Source organism: Diceros bicornis, chromosome 4 (assembly GCF_020826845.1).
Source record: "Diceros bicornis minor isolate mBicDic1 chromosome 4, mDicBic1.mat.cur, whole genome shotgun sequence".
Lineage (NCBI taxonomy): Eukaryota > Metazoa > Chordata > Mammalia > Perissodactyla > Rhinocerotidae > Diceros > Diceros bicornis.
This window is the reverse complement of record NC_080743.1, coordinates 86,609,115-86,631,178: the sequence shown is the minus strand read 5'-3', so window position 1 is coordinate 86,631,178 and position 22,064 is coordinate 86,609,115. Positions and strand designations below refer to the sequence as shown.

Sequence of the window (22,064 nt, the reverse complement as noted above, 5' to 3'; positions counted from 1 at the left end):
TAAAGAATATATTAGAATAGAAATAATACATTCATTAAGTTTCTGGTATATAATTTTACTGACTTTTCTACCACTGTATTTTTAAAATAAATGGGGAATAAAAAATTATTTTCTGGGGTCGGCCCAGTGGCGTAGTGGTTAAGTTTGCACGCTTCACTTCGGCAGCCCAGGGCTCATAGGTTCAGATCGTGGGCATGCACCTACACACTGCTCATCAAGCCATGCTGTGGAGGCGGCCCACATACAAAAAAAATAGAGGAAGACTGCCACAAATGTTAGCTCAGGGACAATCTTCCTCAAGCAAAGGGAGGAAGAGTGGCAATAGATGTTAGCTCAGGGCCAATCTTCCTCACCAAAAAAAATTATCTTCCATCACTGAATTTCAAATCCAAATTAACAGATTTTCAGGTCCTACATTTAAAATGGCCCACTGTTATAACTACTATATGATGAGAAATTGCTAAGATAAAAACTAATTATATGTTTAAAAGAGTAGGTGGGGCATTTAAAAGAAACAAACTTATCCTTCCTAAGTATATTTTCCTTTTACTTAAATTAAAATTAGAGGGGGCCAGTCTGGCAGTGCAGCGGTTAAGTACATGAGCTCCGCTTCGGGGGCCCAGGGTTCACCAGTTCAGATCCTGGGCGCACACCAATGCACCGCTTGTCAAGCCATGCTATGGTGGCGTCCCATATAAAGTAGTAGCCTTCCTCTACTTTAGCACGGATATTAGCCCAGGGCCAGTCTTCCTCAGCAAAAAAGAGGAGGATTGCATTGGATATTAGCTCAAGGCTGATCTTCCTCACACACAAAAAAATAAAATAAAATAAAATTAATTAATTAAAATTAGAGATTACTAGGAGTTCCACTAAAATTTTTTCAAATATATGAAATATTCAACCTAAGGAGAAATTGGAAACTGGAATAGAAAAACACTCATTTACTACGTCTAGGTGCTGCTAGAAGAAATATCAAAACTCATACCCATCATATACTAAAATCAGAATCTAGTTACAATGCAACCTTATCCCACCAATATCAATGAAACACTAGAATTTTATCCCAAGATAATTTTATATGAGATTTCTGATACAAAGCTATGGATGTTTTGTATTTAAAGATGGAATGTGAGTCCTAAAAGCAATCACAAGTTTTGTTGAAGTTATACTACTAAACTATTTTTTAATAAAGAATGAAATTGTGGGGCTGGCCCTGTGGCGTAATGGTTAAGTGCACGCGCTCCGCTGCTGGCGGCCCGGGTTCAGATCCCGGGCGCGCACCGACGCACCGCTTGTCAGGCCATGCTGTGGCAGCATCCCATATAAAGTGGAGGAAGATGGGCACAGATTTTAGCCCAAGGCCAGTCTTCCTGAGCAAAAACAGGAGGATTGGCACGGATGTTAGCTCAGGGCTGCTCTTCCTCACAAAAAAAAGAATGAAGTTGTCACTCAAAGTTTTTGCATACATACATACAGGCTTATATACATATACTGCTTCCTTTCCTCAACTGGAAAACGTAACAGAAGAAAACTCAAGACAAGTAAATGCATGGAAGGAATGTGAAAAGACCCAATGAATATATCAGATGAATATCTATCTGTCAATTCCCTGCTGAAGCTAATCAAAACATTATACATTTTTTAACCACAAATAGAAACCACTGGATTAAACTGGCAAACACACACGAGTATTAAGAAATCTATAGTTCCTAAATATCGTGCAACCCTCTATAACGTCAGTAAGGTAAATCATTTTATGTTTTTACTATTACATCATACTTTTCTGTATCAGAAATTAGCTGCATATGGAGGCCAATAAATTTGACCCAAAATATATTCAATCTTTGTTCCTAATAACAAAATGTTATTATAGAGTTCTGGTATTAGAACAAATGGTTTTTCAGGAGAGAAAAATCTTTTTATAATTTGGAAACTAGATAAAATGCAGTTTCAATTACTAATTGCTAATTAATACACTTAAGTGGTTTTTTTGTTAAAATAAATCTGAAATAATAACCCATTCCAAAAGGAACTATTCCTAGATGATTTCTTCTGCCTATGACTTTAATATCATAATTCAATTAGTTTACTCAAATGTGTAACTGCTTTACTTACAAAGAAATATACCCTCTTCTATTGCATAAATAAGAAAGTCTTAAGAATTCTTTTATAAAAGAAAATTTTAGTTACACAGGATACTAGTTTTCTCCAAACTTTCTAATAAATTTAGATATCCGAATAAAATTTATGTTGCTCATTTTTCTTGACTTACATGACTTGAACTTAGATGAATCAAACTTATATGACTCTTCTCTCATTTTAGTTCTCATCTATTATTCCAAGGGTACCACATTTTTGGATGTAACAATAGTAAGAAGTTTTTTATTGAAACTATATCTCAATCTTTCATTAAAACATTATAACATTTTTATTATTAAATACAGCAAAAATTTTTTAATTTCTAACCTTGCAGTTACTGTGATGTGTGTCTATAAGGGAAACATAAACACAAAATAAGCACAATATAAGTGTATTTATCTTCACGGAAATCACTGTAACTTTAAACAGTGAAACACTGCCCTCTATGGTCCACTGAATTAAAAGACAATTCCATTTACTAAATCAAAACAATATAATCCAGCCAAGGAATTTTGGATTTTCCTGCCTTGTTTTTAAAGCAAAATTCTTCTGCTCTACAAAGCTCCTTTTTCAAAAACAAATTTATCCTAGAGAAATGCCTATTTGAAATATTCTTCAACCTCTTTTAAAGTCTCTCCTCCCTTTCTGGCTCACCTAAAACTCAATTTGCAGTTAAATATGGCATTAACTTTCATGTTCCTGCATAAAGAACATAGTATTTAACTCAATTAATCCAACCCAATTAATCCAGACAGAACATATATAAGAAAACATGGACAGAATCCATACAAAAAAGGAATAAAGACCCTGAACTCAGAATTAATTTATACAAGGTCTTAAACCGATTTTCTTTTAACTTGGCACTATTATAATTGGGAAAGCTATATAAAGCAAAAACAAGCAAGCACACCCAGGTATTAAGGTAATCTAGCCAAATTGTATTTTTGAGTATATGGACTCAAACTCTTCTGCAACCCTCCCCCTGTACCACACACAGCACGACTGCTAAATCAGTTCAACATTATTGATCATCTTCTGTTTCAGATATTGTGCTGTACAAAGAATATAAATATGAATAAGATATAATCTTAATTCTGAAAAAGTTTACAGTATAATGAAACAGAAAGATAATTTCAATTCAAATGGCAAGTACAATGAAAGCATGGGCCACAGAGAACAGGCACTTTGCCCATCACAGTATGGTTCAAAGAACAAGGAAGATTCCCAGGGGTGAAAAATACCCTGAACTTAGCCTTCAAGGATGAGCATAAACTAATCTAGTAAAGAGAGAGGTTTTCCAGACAGAGAAACCAACTAAGAACAGAGCGTGTGAAACAGCAAGATGTAGGGCAATAGATACTGACACCCTTAGCTGTGCTTCAAAATAATTTGTGAGCCATAAAAACAAAACGAAACAAAACAAATAGATGCCAGGACCCTACCCCAAGAAATTTTAAGTAAATCTGGGGTGAAGCTTGAGCATCTCTATTTTTAAAGCTCCCTCCATGGGATTCTGATGCATAAACAGCATGGTGAAATGATACCGTAAGGAAATATAAGCAGTTCGATAATACTAGAACCTAAAGGTGGAGGAGAGGAAGGAAGGGGGATTGAAGTGTGGATATGAACCAGATTACGGTGGAATGTGTAGGCCATAGTAATTTAACTTAAATTAGTAAGAGAATCACTTTTAAACTTGGAAAACATGGTCAGATATGTATTTCAGATAAGCCATTTTAGAAGCAATGTGGAGGACAGAATTGAGTAGGACCAAACTCAAAACAGGGAGAACATGTAGGAGCTTCGTGATAGCCTAGCCAAGAGATGACGATGTACTAAGACAAAGGTAGGAGGGATGGAAAGAAAGTGACGGATGTGAAATATTTAGAAGGTAAAATTGTTTCTCACTTGAATAAACTAGGTATGTGGCAGTGCCATTAAATAAGGTAGAAAACAAAAGTGAAAAAAACAGCTGAGGGCAGGTGAGGAGGATAAAGAGTTGATGAGTTCTATCTTGGACTTGTTGAGTTTGAAGGGCCATTGCAACACTCAAGTAGAAATGCTCAGCAAGTATTTCAACACATGAACCTAAAACAAAGTCAAAAAAGTAGAGCCCCTCAAGTTGAATGCAATCTGTAGATGTGTTTGATTTGGCTCACATTGTGTTTAACTTTTTCTAAAGCCTCATTTAAAAATCAAGAGATTTCACATAAAAACCTAGATTTCATATCCGATCTGGCAGTACTGGGCACTCAGCAATAACCAGCTGGAGCTAAGGTCCAATGGCTCTGTTTAAATAGGGCATGCACTCCCCTGTAAACCACAATCGCCATGACTACGTGTCAGTTCCAACCCACTTCATTCATTTATGTTAATGGCCTGGCCTCTGCAGGCATTTCACTTTTTTTAAAATCTATTTTTGTGACTGGGGTCTAAAAACCCTGAGCCCTGATCAGGATCACAGAAAAGGTCAGGGCTAAAAAATAAACTTAGAATCAGCATAGGCTATAGTTAAAAATGCAAGAACAGTAGGGAGAAACATCAATACAGGCTGAATCCTTGGGCAAAACAATATTTAATCAGGCAGACTTTGTGCTTTATGATACTCCTATCACCTTAAAAGTGGCCTTTACCACATTCAAATCTTAATTCAAACTTCACTCTCCCCATGTGTGTATAATTTAATCTCTTCAGTGACATAGTCCTTAACCATAAATGCTGAGTCTTCTATTAATTTCCAGGTAGTTCTTTCAGGACTTAAAATAGCATCCTGCATATCTCATGCTCTACAAATGCTAGCTGAATTAAATAAAGTAACCCCCCTAACACTGAGCAAAAGTTATGCCCTGGAACTTGAAGAAACAAGAGAGGAGCCAGAAGAAGGTTAGAAATACATCCTTGGAGAGAAATGTAAAGGAATTAGTGTTATTTGAGGAGGAAATTAGAATAATCTAAGAACTACTCGGTAGATACCTTCTATGGCATTGCCCTGTGATAAACCTTGTAGGCAGTATGATTGGGATGCAAGGAAGAACCCAACATGGCCCTAGGCTTTGAGGAGCCTATAGGCTAGATGTAGTACTATCAAGTATAAAGGTTAGATGCAATTCTCTCTGAGACGAGAGTTTTAATACATGAGAAAAGGTAACTTAAACAATGATTCTCTAACATAAGGCAGCTGGAGAAAAGAAACCAAATTCAATACCAACGCCTGATAGTCAACAAAAACTAAATATGAATGATGAGAAAAAAAATCAAAGAAGATAAAGTTTTGGCAAAAATAAACACATCTGCCTAATTAGTTTTTTAAATATAAATTTCAAAAGTGACGACTACCTTTATAGGCAAGTATACTATATACACGAATTTATCTACTCTGATGATCAATACATTTTTATAGGTAAAAGTAGATGAAAGTATAAAAACCACAGATAATAGGCAAGTTTTGAAAAAAGCTAGATGGCTACTGGACAGCTTGATAACCACTTATTTGGCTATCAGAACAAAAGAGAGTAGAGTATCAGTTCTCCCATCTATGCTATTTATCTTTACGGACAACACACAAATATAATACAATGGATGCTAGTTTAAGAGTCCTCAGACCAGTAAGGTGAAGAGAAATAAAGTTACTAATAAGATTCCAAGTAAACATAAAAGTTTTAAAGATCTAAGGAATCCAAAAAAAAAAAAAAAAACGCAAGAGACTAGATGATGGTCAGTGAGAACCAAGGTATTAACAATACCACTGAAACACACAAAAAGCCCTAGAAATTCCTGAGAATAAAATCCTATCTTATTTATAATGAACTTTGCTCCCTCTAGTGGTCACAAGAGGTTTTTACTAGGTGTGAGTAGAAATGGAGGTAGAGGGCAGAGAAACGAAACTGCAGGAACCATCCAGATTAACCTTCATCTATATGTTAGACAAATAAATGCTCAATTTACAAAGAACACTTTTTTAAAGAAAGAATTTAGAGTTTAGTGTTACGGAGGTAGCAATGCAGAATTACAGAAACGTCACAAGTGGATAGATACTTCTAGGAAATAGAACTGAATGAGTATATGATGTGTGGGGCAAGGAACTTCATCAAGTTTCATTTTTATACTCTTCCATACTGTTTGCATTTTTGTTTCCATATGCCTGTATTACTTTCACTAAAATATTTTTTATTGGACAACTTTAAAGAATATCTATACCTTTTTACAAGTTTATAATCAAAGAGTATATTTCCCTTCTCATTCAGAGTAAAAGCCATAACCCTTATACTAGACTATTCCATGTGCCCCACCCTACCTCATTTCCTGCTTCTCTGCCCCCCATTCCCATACACCCACTTGGTCCTCTTTGCAGTTTCTAGAGCATGCCAGGCACGATCCTGCCTTGGGGACTTGCACTGGCTGATCCCTCTACACAGAACACTCTTCCCCACATAATAGTATGACTCACTTTTTCACTCCTTCAAATTTACGCTCAGTGTCACCTTTTCAGTGAGCCTTCCTTGACTATCTTATTTCAAATTGTAACCCCATCTCTTGTACACCCTATCTTTATCCCCTTTCTCTCCATAGCAATAATCACCCTCTAATACCCTATAATATTTACTTATTTATTTTGTTACCTTCACCTGCCAGACTGCCAGCTCCCTAAGAACAGGGATGGTCCTCCTTTGTTCACTGCTGTATCCCAACCTCTAGAGCTATAACTTGCACACAAGAAAGTGTACAATTAATGAGTTGAATGAATGAATGACTAATATCAATAACACTTGAATAGATGTCCGAAAAAAGGACAAAAGGCCTCATTTTATATTTGGTTCAACACGAAACAATAATCTATTATAGATTAGGATAAAATTTTAATTATATATTTAAAATACATGATATTAGTCTTTTAATAAGTGAGAGCTACAGAGAGATCATTCATGTGCTTTTTTTCCCTAATGTATAGGATCATCAGATACCAAATAAGCTCTAATTAAATCATTCTGCTATTAGTACTCAAAAGCCTTTATACAGGACCCAAAAGAAATAGTCACCACACTATGTACCTTGAAACAAGAATCTTCTCAAAAGAGCTATGGAAAATATCAAGTATTAGCTAGGAATTATGGGAAACATCTAATTCTTTAATTTGGAAAATGTCCTCTTCTGGAACTGTTAATATATTTATCAGGCTATAAAAATACATCTTTTTGGCCAGAGTGAAAAATACATTAAAATTGCTACAGCACTTACAGTTTGGTGGTCCTACTTTATAATGTCAATGTTATCTATTTAGAAGCAAAGCAGCCACTTGAGAGGAGAGTTAATTCATGGTTCAGAGCATATACATTAAAAAGAATCTTAATCTCCCAACTGACCAGAGTCAATTAGGTAGCAGTCTGAAAAAACAAGGTGACTGGGATGCAATTATTTTCCAATTTCACCAATTTTTTTTTACAAAACTGCCTTGAATATTGGTTAAAACATCAAATTATACACTTAAGATTTGCACATTTCACTGTATATAAATTTTACCTTAAAAAAAAACAAAACAACAAAAAACCCTGTAAACAAATAGTGAACTTCAGTTAGTACACTTGCTTTTCACAGCAGTATAGGTTAGCAATCCTGAAACTTTCTGTGTATTCTAGGCTTGAGCAAATGAGTAAACATAATGAGAATACTGGGAGCCAGGGTTCTATTAGAGAAAGAAGTTACAAATATGGAAAGAGGGAAAACTAAAATGTACCCTGTAGTGTTGGGTTGGAATTAGAGGTATCAATATGGGCTTGTGGTTTTTAACATAAAATTAGATAAATATATAAATACAGATATGGATACATATGTGACAGATGGTTATGTAGTTGTGTGTATATATACATATACATATGTCTGTGTGGGGAATCAGAATTTGCCATCCCAAATGTCTCTTGAGCTTGATTTATTTTTTTTGGTGAGGAAGATTGGCCATGAGCTAACATCTGTTACCGATCTTCCTCTTTTTTTCCTTGAGGAAGATTGGCCCTGAGCTAACATCTGTGCCATCGTCCTCTATTTTGTATGTGGGACGCCGCTACAGCATGGCTCAATGAGTGGTGTGGAGGTCCGCACCAGGGATCCAAACCCATGAACCCCGGGCCGCCAAAGTGGAGCACACAAACCTAACCACTACGCCACTGGCGGCCCCTTGGTTTGATTATTTTTAAGAAAAAAGACTGAAAGAAACTTAGACCTTCCCCTTAAGTACCTAAAAGTATTTAAGATAGAAAGCCTGTTCCAGGAAGGAGCTAATACCATAAGATAACTACAGTATAATGTAAAATAGGTGAGATAGAAAGGCACCAACAAGACCATTTTTAACAAAGTTCGGTCTCTCCAGTCACATTGCTTACAGATGGCTCAGCAAACACTTGTTTAACACTTGCATTCCCGTCTCCATGTGAATTGCCTTCTTGCCCTTTGAAGACCCAGACCATGACCCCCAACGTCGTCCTTTGTCTTCAGCTGAACATGGTATTTAAGGTGGTGGCTTTGGCCATTCTGGCAAGTTACCCAGCTTTCCGGCGTTTCTCCCATGTATACATGTTTTTAAACTTTGTTTGATGTTCTCCTGTTATTCTGTCTCATGTTAATTGAATTCTTAGACCAGCCACAAGGACCTAGAGGGTAGAGGAATTGTCTTCCTCCCCATATCTGTGTCTACAAGGAATATATATATCTGTGTTTATGTACTTAAAAGTATACATACATGTGTATTATCTATACGTATAGATATACGTCTATGTGTGTGCATATGTGTTATCTAAATGTATGTACATTTGAGTGCATGTATTATTTAGGTCTGTCTGCTGAGAGGGCCTAGAAGCAACGACACCCCAGTAGCAATGAGCATATCCAATACCCAGATATGCACCCAGATAATGCCTGGTTTCTAAATACCGTTCTCTACTAAAAGAAACCAGAGGCAAATGGCCAATTCCAGGGCTAGGGCAGGGAAAGTAGAAAATGAGACTGTGTAGTGGGTTGAATTGCATTTCCCTGAAAGATATGTCTAAGTGCTAATCTCAGGTGCCAAGGTTGAGACCTTATTTGGAAATAGTGCCTTTGCAGAAGTAATCAAGATAAGATGAGGTACATGGTCAACTAATATTTGACAAGGGAGCCCAAAATACTCAATGGGGAAAGGATAGTCTCTTGAATAAATGGTGTTGGGAAAGCTGGATAACCACATGCAGAAAGATGAAATTGGACCCCTCTTATACTATTTACAAAAATTAACTTGAAATGGACTAAGGATTGAAACACAAGACCTGAAATTGTAAAACTAGAAGAAAACATAGGGAAAAAACTCCTTGACATTGGTCTTGGCAATGATTTTTTTTAATTTGACACCAAAGCACAGCAACAAAAGCAAAAATTAATAAGTGGGACTATATCAAACTCAAAAGTTTCCACACAGCAAAAAACAACATTCAACAAAATGAAAAAACAACGTACAGAATAGGAGAAAATATCTGCAGATCATATTTCTGATAAAGGGTTAATATCCAAAATATATAAAGAACTCATACAACTCAATAGCAAAAAAAAGCAATTTGATTAAAAAAATGGGCAGAGGAACTGAATAGACATTTTTCCAAAGAAGACAAACAAACAGCCAACAGGTACACAAAAAGGTGCTCAACATCACTAATCAGGAAATGTAGAGCAGAATCACAATGAGATATCACCTCACGCTTGTTCAAACTGCTATTATCAAAAAGACAAAAGAAAAGGGAACCCGGTACACTGTTGGTGGGAATGTATATGGGTACAGTCACTATGGAAAACAGTATGGAGGTTCCTCAAAAACTAAAAATAGAACTCCCATATGATCCAGCAATCCCACTTCTCAGTTTATATCCAAAGGAAATGAAAACAGGATCCTGAAGAGATATCTACACTCCTATGTTCATTGCAGCATTATTCACAATAGCCAAGACATGGAAACAACCTAAGAGTCTGTCAACAAATAAATGGATAAAGAAGATGTGGTATACATATACAATGGAATATTATTCAGCCATGAGAAAGAAGGAAATCCTGCCATTTGCAACAACATGAATGGACCTTGGGGGCATTGTGCTAAGTAAAATAAGTCAGACAGAGAAAAACAAATACTATATATCACTTACATGTGGAATCTAAAAAAGCCAAACTCGGGGCCGGCCCCGTGGCTTAGCGGGTAAGTGCGTGCGCTCCGCTGCTGGCGGCCCGGGTCCAGATCCCGGGTGCGTACCGCCACACCAGTTCTCTGGCCATGCTGAGGCCGCATCCCACATACAGCAACTAGAAGGACATGCAACTATGACATACAACTATCTACTGGAGCTTTGGGGGAAAAAAATAAATAAATAAAATTAAAAAAGCCAAACTCACAGAGAGTAGAATGGTGTTTACCAGGGGCTTAAGGGGCAGGGCAGTGTGTGGGTAGGAAAACAGTCAAAGTATACAAACTTCCAGTTATAAGACAATAAGTTCTGGGGATCTAATGTATACATGGTGGTTATAGCTAATAATACAGTATTACATACTTGAAAGTTGCTAAGAGAGTAGATCTTAAATGTTCTCACCACAAAAAAGAAGTGGTAATTACGTGAGGTGATGAAGGTGTTAACTAATGCTGGTAATCATTTTGCAATATATAAAAGAATCAAATCAAATCAACAGGTTGTACACCTTAAACTTATACAATGCTATATGTCAGTTACATCTCAATAAAGCTGGGGGGAAAATGTTAAGATGAGCTTTAAGGTGGGCCCTAAATCCAATGACCAGTGTCTATGTAAGAGAAAGGAGAAGGAGATTTGCATACAGAGACACAGGGAAGAAGGCCATGTGAAGACAGAGACAGAGACTGGAGTTATGCTGTCACAAGTTAAGGAACACCTGAGGCCACCAGAAGCTGCTGGAGGCAAGGAAGGATTCTTCCCTAGAGCCTTCAGAGAGAGCTTGGCTCTGCTACCACCTTGATTTCAGACTTCTATCCTCCAGAACTGCAAGAGAATAAATTTTTGTTGTTTTAAACTACAAAGTACCAGTTTATGGTACTTTGCTATGACAACCCTAAGAAACTAATACAGCCTGAAACATCTTGTGCCAGAAAGCAAGAAAATACTCAAAGAATGATGAGAACATGTCATAAGGACACAGGAACTCCCTTAAAGGGGCTCCCAGTGGCCAAACAAATAATGATGGTATAATGGATTATAACCCATTGAATAAAATAGAAACCCATGACTATATAGGGATATAAATACATAAATGCTAGGAGAAGCAATCAACCATGGGCCCTGAGCTTAAGCATTTCTGTTCAGTATGCCAGGCTCTGACCATTCTTTACCTGGGCCATTTCTCAGGGTTGTGTGTGCAATAAGTCACCTTCAGGGATGAGGTAATGTCTTCCCAATCCCTGACAAAGAGCAGGTTTGCTTCCACCTGCTATAAAAATGGTGAATCCCCAAAGCTCAATGCTCCTTCCCTATAGCATGACCCACTGCATATGCAGGAATCCATCTAGGCCCACCTGCGTCATCCCTGTGGGACTTGGGGGACATGAGAAACCAATGCAAATCAAATGAAGCTCATGCAGTTTCCCATGCCATGAATAATAAAGTCCTCTGGCTCAGACCCAGAAGTCTTGTACCTCTGCCAGCAACTAAGAAACAGTAACAGGCTAACTTATTAGCTTGCAAGTAGGGTACAATCCCAGACCTTTCCCAGTTCTTGACAATGAATAAATAAACAAATGAGGAAGAAGGGTAAGCCTATCCTTACAGTGGAATACCAAATAATAAATACAGAAGAAATGATGGAGTTAGAAAATCAATAATAGATGTTAAAACATGGGTGAAATCTGATTAGGAAAAGGATATTTACATAGTCTCAAAGTATGTCCCCAGAAATTACTCATTAATTACAAAGAGAAAAACAGGAACTTTACAGTAGAGAAATCTGGCAGACACCACCTTAAGCAAGTGATCAAAGTTAAACAATATTGGGACAAAGAGACATCATGTATCTCCTGGTATAATGCATTGAGAAGGACACAATTCTGTGGTATTCCTCCTCAAAATGTATAATCTGAATCTAATTATAAGGAAACATCAGACAAACCCACATTGAAGGACATTCTACAAAATAATTGGCCTATCTTCTTCAAAAATATCACAGTCAGGAAAGAAAAAGAAAGGCTGAGAAACTGTTCCAGATTAAAGGAAACTAAAGAGACATGACATCTAAATGCAATTCATGATCCTGGATTGGATGACAGATCAGCATTTTAAAAATAACTATGAAGGACATTTTTTAGATAAATGATAAATTTGGACTATGAATTTGACAATAATATTGAGTCAATGTTAATACGCCTTTTTTTTTTTTTTTTGAGGAAGATCAGCCCTGAGCTAACATCCATGCTAACCTTCCTCTTTTTGCTGAGGAAGACCGGCTCTGAGCTAACATCTATTGCCAACCCTCCTCCTTTCCCCGCCCCCAAAGCCCAAGTAGATAGTTGTACGCCATAGCTGCACATCCTTCTAGCTGCCGTACGTGGGACACGGCCTCAGCACAGCCGGAGAAGCGGTGCGTCAGTGTGCGCCGGGATCCGAACCCAGGCCGCCAGTAGCAGAGCACGTGTACTTAACCGCTAAGCCACGGGCCGGCCCAATACGCCTGATTTTGAGAAAAGAGAACTGTTGTACACTGTTGGCAGAATGTAAATTGGTACAGCCATAATGGGAAACAGTATGGAGGTTCCTCAAAATATTACAGCTCCCAGAGTTGGCCTGGTGGTGTAGTAGTTAAGTTCATGCACTCCGCGTCAGTGGCCCAGGGTTCACAGGTTCAGATGCCGGGTGCAGACCTAAGCACCACTTATCAAGCCATGCTGTGGCAGGCACCCCACATATAAAGTACAGGAAGATGGACATAGATGTTAGCCCAGGGCCAATCTTCCTCAGCAAAAAGAGGAGGATTGGCAACAGATGTTAGCTCAGGGCTAATCTTCCTCACCAAAAAAAAAAAAAAAAAAAAAAAAAGTAGAACTCCCATATGATCCAGCAATTCCACTTCTGGGTATGTATCCAAAGGAAATGAAATCAGAATCTCGAAGAGATAGCTGCACTCTCATGTTCACTGCAGCATTATTCACAATAGCCAACATATGGAAACAACCTAAGTGTCCACCTATGGATGAATGGATATATAAGATGTGGTATATATATACACCACAGAATACTATTCAGCCATGAGAATGAAGGAAATCCTGCCATTTTTGACAACATGGATGAACCTAGAGGACATTATGCTAAGTGAAATAAGGCAACAGAGAAAGACAAATATTATATGATCTCATTTATATGATCTCATTTACATGTGGAACCTAAAAAAATTAAAAAGTCAAACTCATAGAAACAGAAAGTAGAATGGCATTTACCAGGGGCTGGGAGTAGAGGGAGATGCAGAGACGTTGGTCAAAGGGTACCAAGCTGCAGTTATGTAGGATGAGTAAGTCTAGGCATCTAAGGTACAGGCATGATGACTACAATTAATAATACTGTATTGAATACTGGAAATATGCTAAGAGTAAATATCAGATGCTCTCATCACAAAAAAAGTGATAACTATGTGAGATGACACATTAATGAGCATGACTGTAGTAATCATTTCACTATGTATATATATATCAAATCATCATGTTGTACACCTTAAATATATATAATTTTTATTTTATATATATAAATAATATATTTTAATATGTTTTTAAAAATATATATATAAATACATATATAATGTATATATATATGTGTATATATATAATATATATAATATAATATAATATAATATATATATATATAAATACATATATAAAATGCCCTGCAGGGACTCTGAGCCCAGGGATTCTAAAAAAAAAAAAAAAATTTCAAAAGAATTCATGACACCAAAAAAAAAAGCCCAATTCTGATAATCATGGTGTAGTTACATAAGAGAAAGTCCTTGGTTCTTAGGAAATATTGAAGTATTTAGTGGTAAAGGAACATGTCTCCAACTTATCTAAAATAGCTCAGAAAAAATTTATTTTTATATGTCTACGTGTGTAGAGAGAAAATGCTAAAGCAAATGTAAACAACTGGTGTATCTAGAGAAAGGTCATCCAGAAGTCCCTTGTACTATTTTTGAAACTTAAAAAAATTACATTAAGTGTACATTAGTTAATAATAATCTATTTTTATTAGTTATTAATACATTAGTTAATAATAATGCACTGTATACCTGAAATTTGCTAAGAGAATAGATCCCAGGTGTTCTCACCACAGGAAAAAAAACATGGTAACTATGGGAGGTGACGGATGTGTTAATTAGTCTGATTGTGATAATCACATCACAATGTATACATATATCCAACATCAAAACATCACATTGTACACCTATATACAATTTTTATTTGTCAAAAAAAAAAAATTATACCAAAATAAAAACTCACCCTTCTCCCCATCCAAAAAACACAAATAAGTAAAGGCAAAAGAATTGCCTTGATTATATTAGACATTCAACAACACATTCTTGAGATAAGATGAAACATAACAGAAAATATAGTCAAAGGGTTGCATTTTAAAGCATTGCTCATTTTATACTTCAAGGTTTGACTAAAAAAGTAATCACCTTTAATTTTTCATACATGTACATACATATAAGTTTACATGCTATATATAGAATATATTTAAATATGGACTATGGATAGATACATAAAATGTCACCTATAGAACAGACGGCAGAGTGATTAGAGTCGGGCTCTGGACTCATATAAGCCTAGGTCCCAATCCCAGCACCATCATTTATTAGCTGCCTAATCCTAGGCAAGGTACTAAACCCCTCTGTGCCTCAATTTTCTCATTTTTAAAATACAGCCAATAATAGTTTCTAATTCTTAAGATTCCTGTGAAGATTTCAAAAGATAAAACATGTAAAGAGCTTACACATTCAGCACGAGTTGTTGTTATTATTCCCTTGTTTCTAGAAACAAATATCAAAGAAAATGAGTCTTTAACCTAAAAGATAATGAACTGAATACCAAATCTCTTGAGATTGAGGTTATGACCTGCCCCATACCAGTAAAAAACAAGAGGAAAATAAGCTATGAGTCAAAGGGGACCAGCTCAGAGCGTTTAAACTCAAAATTAAAATGTAAATGAAACAAAAAATCCTCTTTACAACTAGATTATGATGTTAAAATATTTTTAGAACAATATATTAAAGAATGATCTTGATTTGAAAGTACCTTTGATTCTGCTTAATTTACTCAAGTTTAAGTTCAACAGGTGAGATTTGGATATTTTTAAAAAGCATCCTTAATGCCTGTTCAGATTTCCATCAGGAAGAACTATCTAACCACGCAGACTCTGCAAACATTTGTAGAGTCATAGTTAATCAAATTTTATTTAGTAATTAAGGTATTGAAGGTAAGAAATCATAAATTCTGTCATGTATCAGAAGTCATAAACTCAAATGCCTACATAGGCCAGGTATCAGAAACAATCAGGTATAAATCAACAGGGAAGAACTGAGACCACAGTGACTAGACCTGAAGAGTAAGCAATCACCTAAAGCCATTCAAATTCAAGTCCTGTTTTATTTTTTAAACATTGTGCTATATGTGTTCAGGCTGAGTTCAGTTCAGAGGGGCATCTGTTTTGACCACTGAACTTAAGATTTTAAGTCCTTAGGGCCTTTATAACATATATTTGTATGTAAACTTGATGTTTTATAAAAGATATCAATAAAATGGAACCTTTCTGAGAATGACTACTCATACACATCAAAAACATCAGGAAATGTTTCAGTGACTTCCAAAAGGCAGTCATATCATTAAAGATAGCCTAAGTTGGTTATCTCTCCCCCCTTATATTCATAATTAAGATACAACTTTTATATGTCATAATATATAATCTTTAAGTTTCCTTACAACTCTGACATTTTAAGATTCTATGATTGATGGAACAAAATTCTTTCATACTGGTAATAAATATGTACCCATGAAATAATTTAATTATTAGAAAAACACACTAAAAATTTTTTAATTCAAGGCCCAGCCCCTTGGCCAAGTGGTTAAAGCTCTGCACGCTCTGCTTCGGCGGCCTGAGATCACAAGTTTGGATCCTGGGTACAGACCTACTCCACTCACCAGCCATGCTATGGCAGCGACCCACACACAAAATAGAGGAAGACTGGCACAGATGTTAGCTCAGGGCTAATCTTCCTCAAGCAAAAAAAAGACGAGGATTGGCAACGGAAGTTAGCTCAGGGCAAACCTTTCTCAGCAAAAAAAAAAAATTGTTGAATTAATTCACAATGAAATGTTTGGCCTAAATATTATTATTAAAAAGAAATATTAAATTTGCATTTTTGACATGGTACTGATGCAGCCTATATCTCACCTGTTAACCATGTTTAAAAAAAACTTTTTAAATAAAATAGCAGCCCCACCTTTATTAATTCTTTCTAGATATTCTCCAATAAGTATACTAGGAAAAAGAGGGTACATTAAATGAACAATATTCAGTGACCCCAAAATCCAAAGTAATCTCTCCTTCCACTGGATTCCCTAGAACTTGTGTTATTGTTGTTTTATACTATAATATTTTGGTGTTTTATCTTCTCTAAAATACTTTAAACTACATAATGGCAGAAAGCATGTCTTATTCATATTTTATCACTATCAATAAGCATTTTGTACTTGCACAGAAGGTGCTCATAAAAAAAAAAATCCAAGAGAAATCTACCATGTCTCAGGATAATAATGATGATCTTATGTTAAACTCTTTCAAATTCTGAAATAAATTGAGTTTTTCACGATGGAAATTATTATTACGCTTTTAAGCATTCTCTACAATTCACAGAAGTTTTCAGCATCAGTAGCTAGTTATATTACTATTCAAGCAACAGTATTTTTTAATTGATAAATATTGCAATAACTTTATAATCTTTTGATTTGAGAAAATAAAACTTTAAGAACGTTACTTAAGCCTAAGCTTAAAAAATTTATTTGAGAGAAAAATGATATGTTTTAGGAAAGTATTATTTACAGTCATTGAGTCTTACCTGAGGATTCCAGCCTGGATCCAATTTCTTAACCACTGCGATATACTCCTGCATTGCCTGGCTGGGGCTTGAATCACCAAGGGCTTTCCAGGCTTCCCTATAGTACGGAATTTCCAAAATGACCTATCGTTAATGATGTAAGCAACACAAACAGCATATTTATTTTTATTACTAAAAAATTTGACATACATATTTTAAGGGTCTGGGGATACAGATATAATAAGTCACGGATGAGTAGCCCCCTCTTTTTGTATTTACGTTGGTCTACAGCAGTAAAGTTCTTATCACCTCACCTAAGGATCCTCTTTAAACTTTTTTTCAGAATCAACCTCCCTCACAAAATTTTAATTACATAGATATTCTGCGTATGTGTTGAATTTTGGAAGACTATGAACTCATTGTAATATCTAAGACTTTATAACTCCCCAAAACCCAACCTTCACCCTTGCTGAGAACTGACCAATAAAAGCAGTTCCCATCTTACGAATTAACTGTGCTTATGGCATTTCGGTAATGTGGAAACCAATCATCACACAAAACAATATTCCCTGGGAAAATACTTCAAACTTCTTATTTTAGATGTAAGAAACACATCTTCCCCTTCTGCTGTTATCTCACCTATAAGCTACTAGTAGTGGATCCTGAGTCCTCGGGCTGGGACTTCAAAAGTGAGAGGTGGTGAGGACAGATGTAAGAATACTAATAAGTAAGAACACAGAGACTTCTTGCAGTATAAATACCCAAAGTAATATTTTAGTCCTGAGCCCGCTTCTGGGTCATCCTTTTCTTCTTTTTCTACAAGCTGCCACGACAGGCTCCTGCTTGGTTTTTCCCTGCCGATTCTTTCTACTTCCAACCAGGAAGCAGATCCACTGATTCACTGTAAAACAGAACTCAGTCCCAGTTTTCTCACTACTTTCCTGCTCCTATGAGGACTATAACATCTTTGTGAGGTTTTCTAAATTTATTTTTCTGAATCTCTTGAGAGTTACTTGTATACATCCTTACACTTTACCCCTAAATATATCAGCATATATCAAACTGAGGAAATTTAACATCAATATTATTATATAAATATATAGACAACATTCAGATTTCCCCGATTTCCCAATAATGTCCTTTCTAGCTTTCTTCTCCCAGACCAGGAGCCAATCAAGATTCACACGCAGCACTGAGTTTCAGGTACCTTTAGCCCTTTTTTGTCATCCATGATATTGATATTTTTTAAGAGTCCAAACCAGTTGTTTTATAAAATATCCCTTAATTTAGATTTGTCTGATTGTTTTCTCACCTACAGAATGTTCTTGCCAAAAATGATTAATCATGATTAGAATCGGGTAAACAACTTGGCGAGAAGTAGCATATAGGTGACATGTGCTTTACAAGGCACTACATCAGGGGACACATGATGTCAGCTTCTCCATCATCCATGAGAAGATTGAGGCCTTGGTAAAAGCAGTATCTCCCATTTTCTTCTTTGCAATTAATAAGTAAACTGTGGGTCAGATTGTGTAAATATTGCTCCCCATTTAATGGTTTTAGCATCCATTGATGATTCTTGTCTGAATTATTATTATAGTGGTTGTAAAATCTAAACTTTTTTAAATTGCTAAAATCAATGAAAAAACAGACAAGCATAGGAAAAACATAATGAAGTTAGGAAATTTCATAAATTAAAACCAAAAACTCACAATAAAAGTTATATCAGGTATTCTTTACAACAGTAATAAAATGCCAGAGAACTATTTGTCATCATTAGCAAAGAAAGCTTGTGCCAGAATGAAAATCAAAGCCCTGCTTCCTTCACTGAGAATGTCCTACGCACACAAAAAATCAGCTGAACTAAACAGTGAGCTTAATGACATGACAGATTTGCATCTGGGTTCAAGCTCTGCGTCTCCTTACAGTTGGGTATCAAACAGTTCACAGACAGGCGACTTGTCCAGGGAGCCACACTGTGAGTAGCACTGTTCTAGAAGGTAAAGTTAGGATCCATTTTTAGCACCACTTCTCTCTACAACCATATTTCATCTTTTTTTTTTAAACCCTACCCGCTATACTTTTAATTCCAGGGCCGACACTCCCAAGTCCTTCCTTCTATAACTAAGAGAATCTTTCTTATTGTATACAATTTCTCTTTTTCACTTAGACAAGGTAAGAGGAAATAAAGCCTCATATGATAAGAGGGAACCTCCGAATTATAAGCAAAAAACTGGGGAGGGTATAATCTTTTTATGAATTCAGAAAGAAGTGGACTCAGTATCTGGGTTTTTTTGCTTCTTCCCACGTAAAGCACTTCTTTACGGTCACTGCTTACGGCAAGCAACAGAAGAGCACTAGACATGAGGAGACAAAATTGGGGCAGGGGAGAAGAGAGAAGAATGGGGATTTACTCTCCTCTTCTCCCTTCCCATCCTCCTGGCCATCTTCCAGAAACCCCTCCAGAGGGGAGAAGTGGTGACCCAGCAGGGGCAGTATGACAGAAGGGAAAATCTCAAGCAACAGCTCTTATGGTCACTCTCTAAGAAGCTCTTCATATGTAAGGAACGCATGTCTGTTGCGAACTACTTACACGCCAACGTCACGGCACAAGACTCCTTCAGGAGACTTAGCTAAAAGCGGATTCTTTTAATCTCTCTCCCAATTGCCTGTCATTAGCCCAGTCCACAGCAGAGAGATCAATATAAAAATAATTCTTTAATCTGCTCACTACTTTCTAATTCCTAAACACCTAAATCACTTCCAATAACCTGATTAGATTCCAAGAATTTCTTACCATTTTTGCTTTCCTTCAAAATCAAAGAAGCCTGGTTTAGGAGTATTGCAATTCCCAACTTTGACCTAAATGAACGGGGGGAAATCAAGAACTTATTTTTCAAAGAAATGCCAGAGAAACCTTATATTTTCAAATTTATTATGTATACTTAGTAACCATAGGTTAGAAAATATTTGCATCTGTATAGAATAATAAAATTTAACATTCTTTGCAAAAACAAACTTTAAATACAGGCTGCTTTGCCTTACTGCATAAAACAACTGTTATCTAATACTGTAATACATAAAAAAGTATGAGTGACAAACAGTTGCATTCCTAAGTTAGCAGACTATTACATAAGACAAATTATAAATACAGATTATGCAATCTTTATTACCATTTATAATATAGAAGAATTTTTAAACATGCAATAAACAAGCTTTAAAGTACAATTTATCAGAATTCATAATATTGTTTACTTATGCTGATTCTCATAACACCACCAGCATATTATCTCTCCCAAACTCCAGGATAAAGCACACTACTCTTAAAGTGCCCTATTATGAAACTAATCAATACAAATTTAGATGCTGAAAGCCGTGCAAAAAATTTTCAATAGTTTCTTAACAACAATATAAATTCTATCTATTCCACAATAATCTTCTCTTGTTTGTGGTCAATACTTATTTTTAATTCTCAAATAACATTTGTACTTAAATTATACAGTAATTATTTTCACTATGTATAAGCATAAATGAAACTCGCACAGGTGCAGAATTCACCACACAGCCTGATTCCCACTGCCAGAAGCCCTCTCCCTTTCCGATGAACTCGCCCAGTAATCACTCTGCGTATCTCTGACAGCACTTTTCACTTTTACCTAGTGTTAGAAAGTTTTGTGTAAAGTCTCATCTTTCTGTTAGAACACAGCCTCTAAGAAACCATTCTTCACTTACTCATTGCATCTAATACAGTGCCTAACTTTAGGTAGTAAAAAATGTTTGTGGAATATAAAATGAATATGTTTGGCACATGTTCAACAAAATACCTATTTTTCCTAATGCTAAATACCAGATTCTGACCCCAATCTACTTCTCAGGAACCTTCCACTACTTCTCATTACTCTTAAACACTTGAATTTTGCTAAAATCAAACTGATGCACTACTCACTGCCTCAGGGATTTTTATTCTGCGTTTTGCTCATATCACTCCCCTCAGCTGAAAAGCCTTCTTCTTCCCTCAGCTTTCCCAAATGCTACACCTCCTTCCAGTCCCACTCAAGGTTCAGATCCTAAGAACCCTTCAGTCTATAATGATCTCACTCATCTCCGAATGCGTAACAATTATCATCTCTATCATTTGCTTAGCAATTAATCACATGGCCCTCTGGTCGTTACTAAAACGTACACTTGTATAGAAGCAGCCCTGTTATGAGGGGACAGGGGGAAGAAATAGCGAGAGAGCAAGAGCTGCATTTCCCGGACAATCACTATAAACCCAAAGCTTCACATATGTTATGCCAAATGAGCCACACAACAATCCTATCGGTTCTGCCACTACAAACTCATTTTATAAATGTATATAGAGAAGCTGAGTAGGGTTGTCACAATTCACATGTTAGTGTGAATCCTGAACTAGTAGTCAGGATTTGAATCCAGGACCGTCTAAAGTCCAATATTCCTTAACTAGACCACTCTGTTTTACATGCTATATAGAATCTAGGCTTCAGGTCTGGCATCTCTAAAATGACCTGAACTACTGGATTGTTAGAAATATGAAATGAGAGAATGGACTGGTGGTTACCACAGGGGAACGGGGGAGGCGGGAGGGTGAAAGGACTAAAAGGACACATCTGTACATGACGACGGCAATTAGACTTTGGGTAGTGAACACGACGTAGTCTTCACAGAAAAAAAAGATATGAAATGAGATAAATTATTAGACATCATAAAAACAGCGGTTGTTACTATTTTTGTTCTTTATCCAGATACCAGCCAGTGGCAGAACCAAATACCAATATCTATTCTCCATTTCTCCTACAGTAACAGAA

At 36.2% G+C, this 22,064-nt stretch overlaps 1 protein-coding gene across 5 annotated transcripts in view; it reads right to left on the bottom strand.

The window, feature by feature from the left end:
- Positions 1-22,064, bottom strand: part of ACBD6 (acyl-CoA binding domain containing 6) — a 191,253-nt gene that overhangs the window by 163,775 nt on the left and 5,414 nt on the right. For all 5 annotated transcript variants that reach the window (XM_058539936.1, XM_058539938.1, XM_058539940.1 and 2 more), the window contains exons 2-3: positions 20,036-20,100; positions 17,260-17,356 (exon numbers count right to left, since the gene is read on the bottom strand). In XM_058539936.1, coding sequence (XP_058395919.1) covers positions 17,260-17,356; positions 20,036-20,100 — 162 coding nt within the window. The remainder of the gene's footprint in view (positions 1-17,259; positions 17,357-20,035; positions 20,101-22,064) is intronic.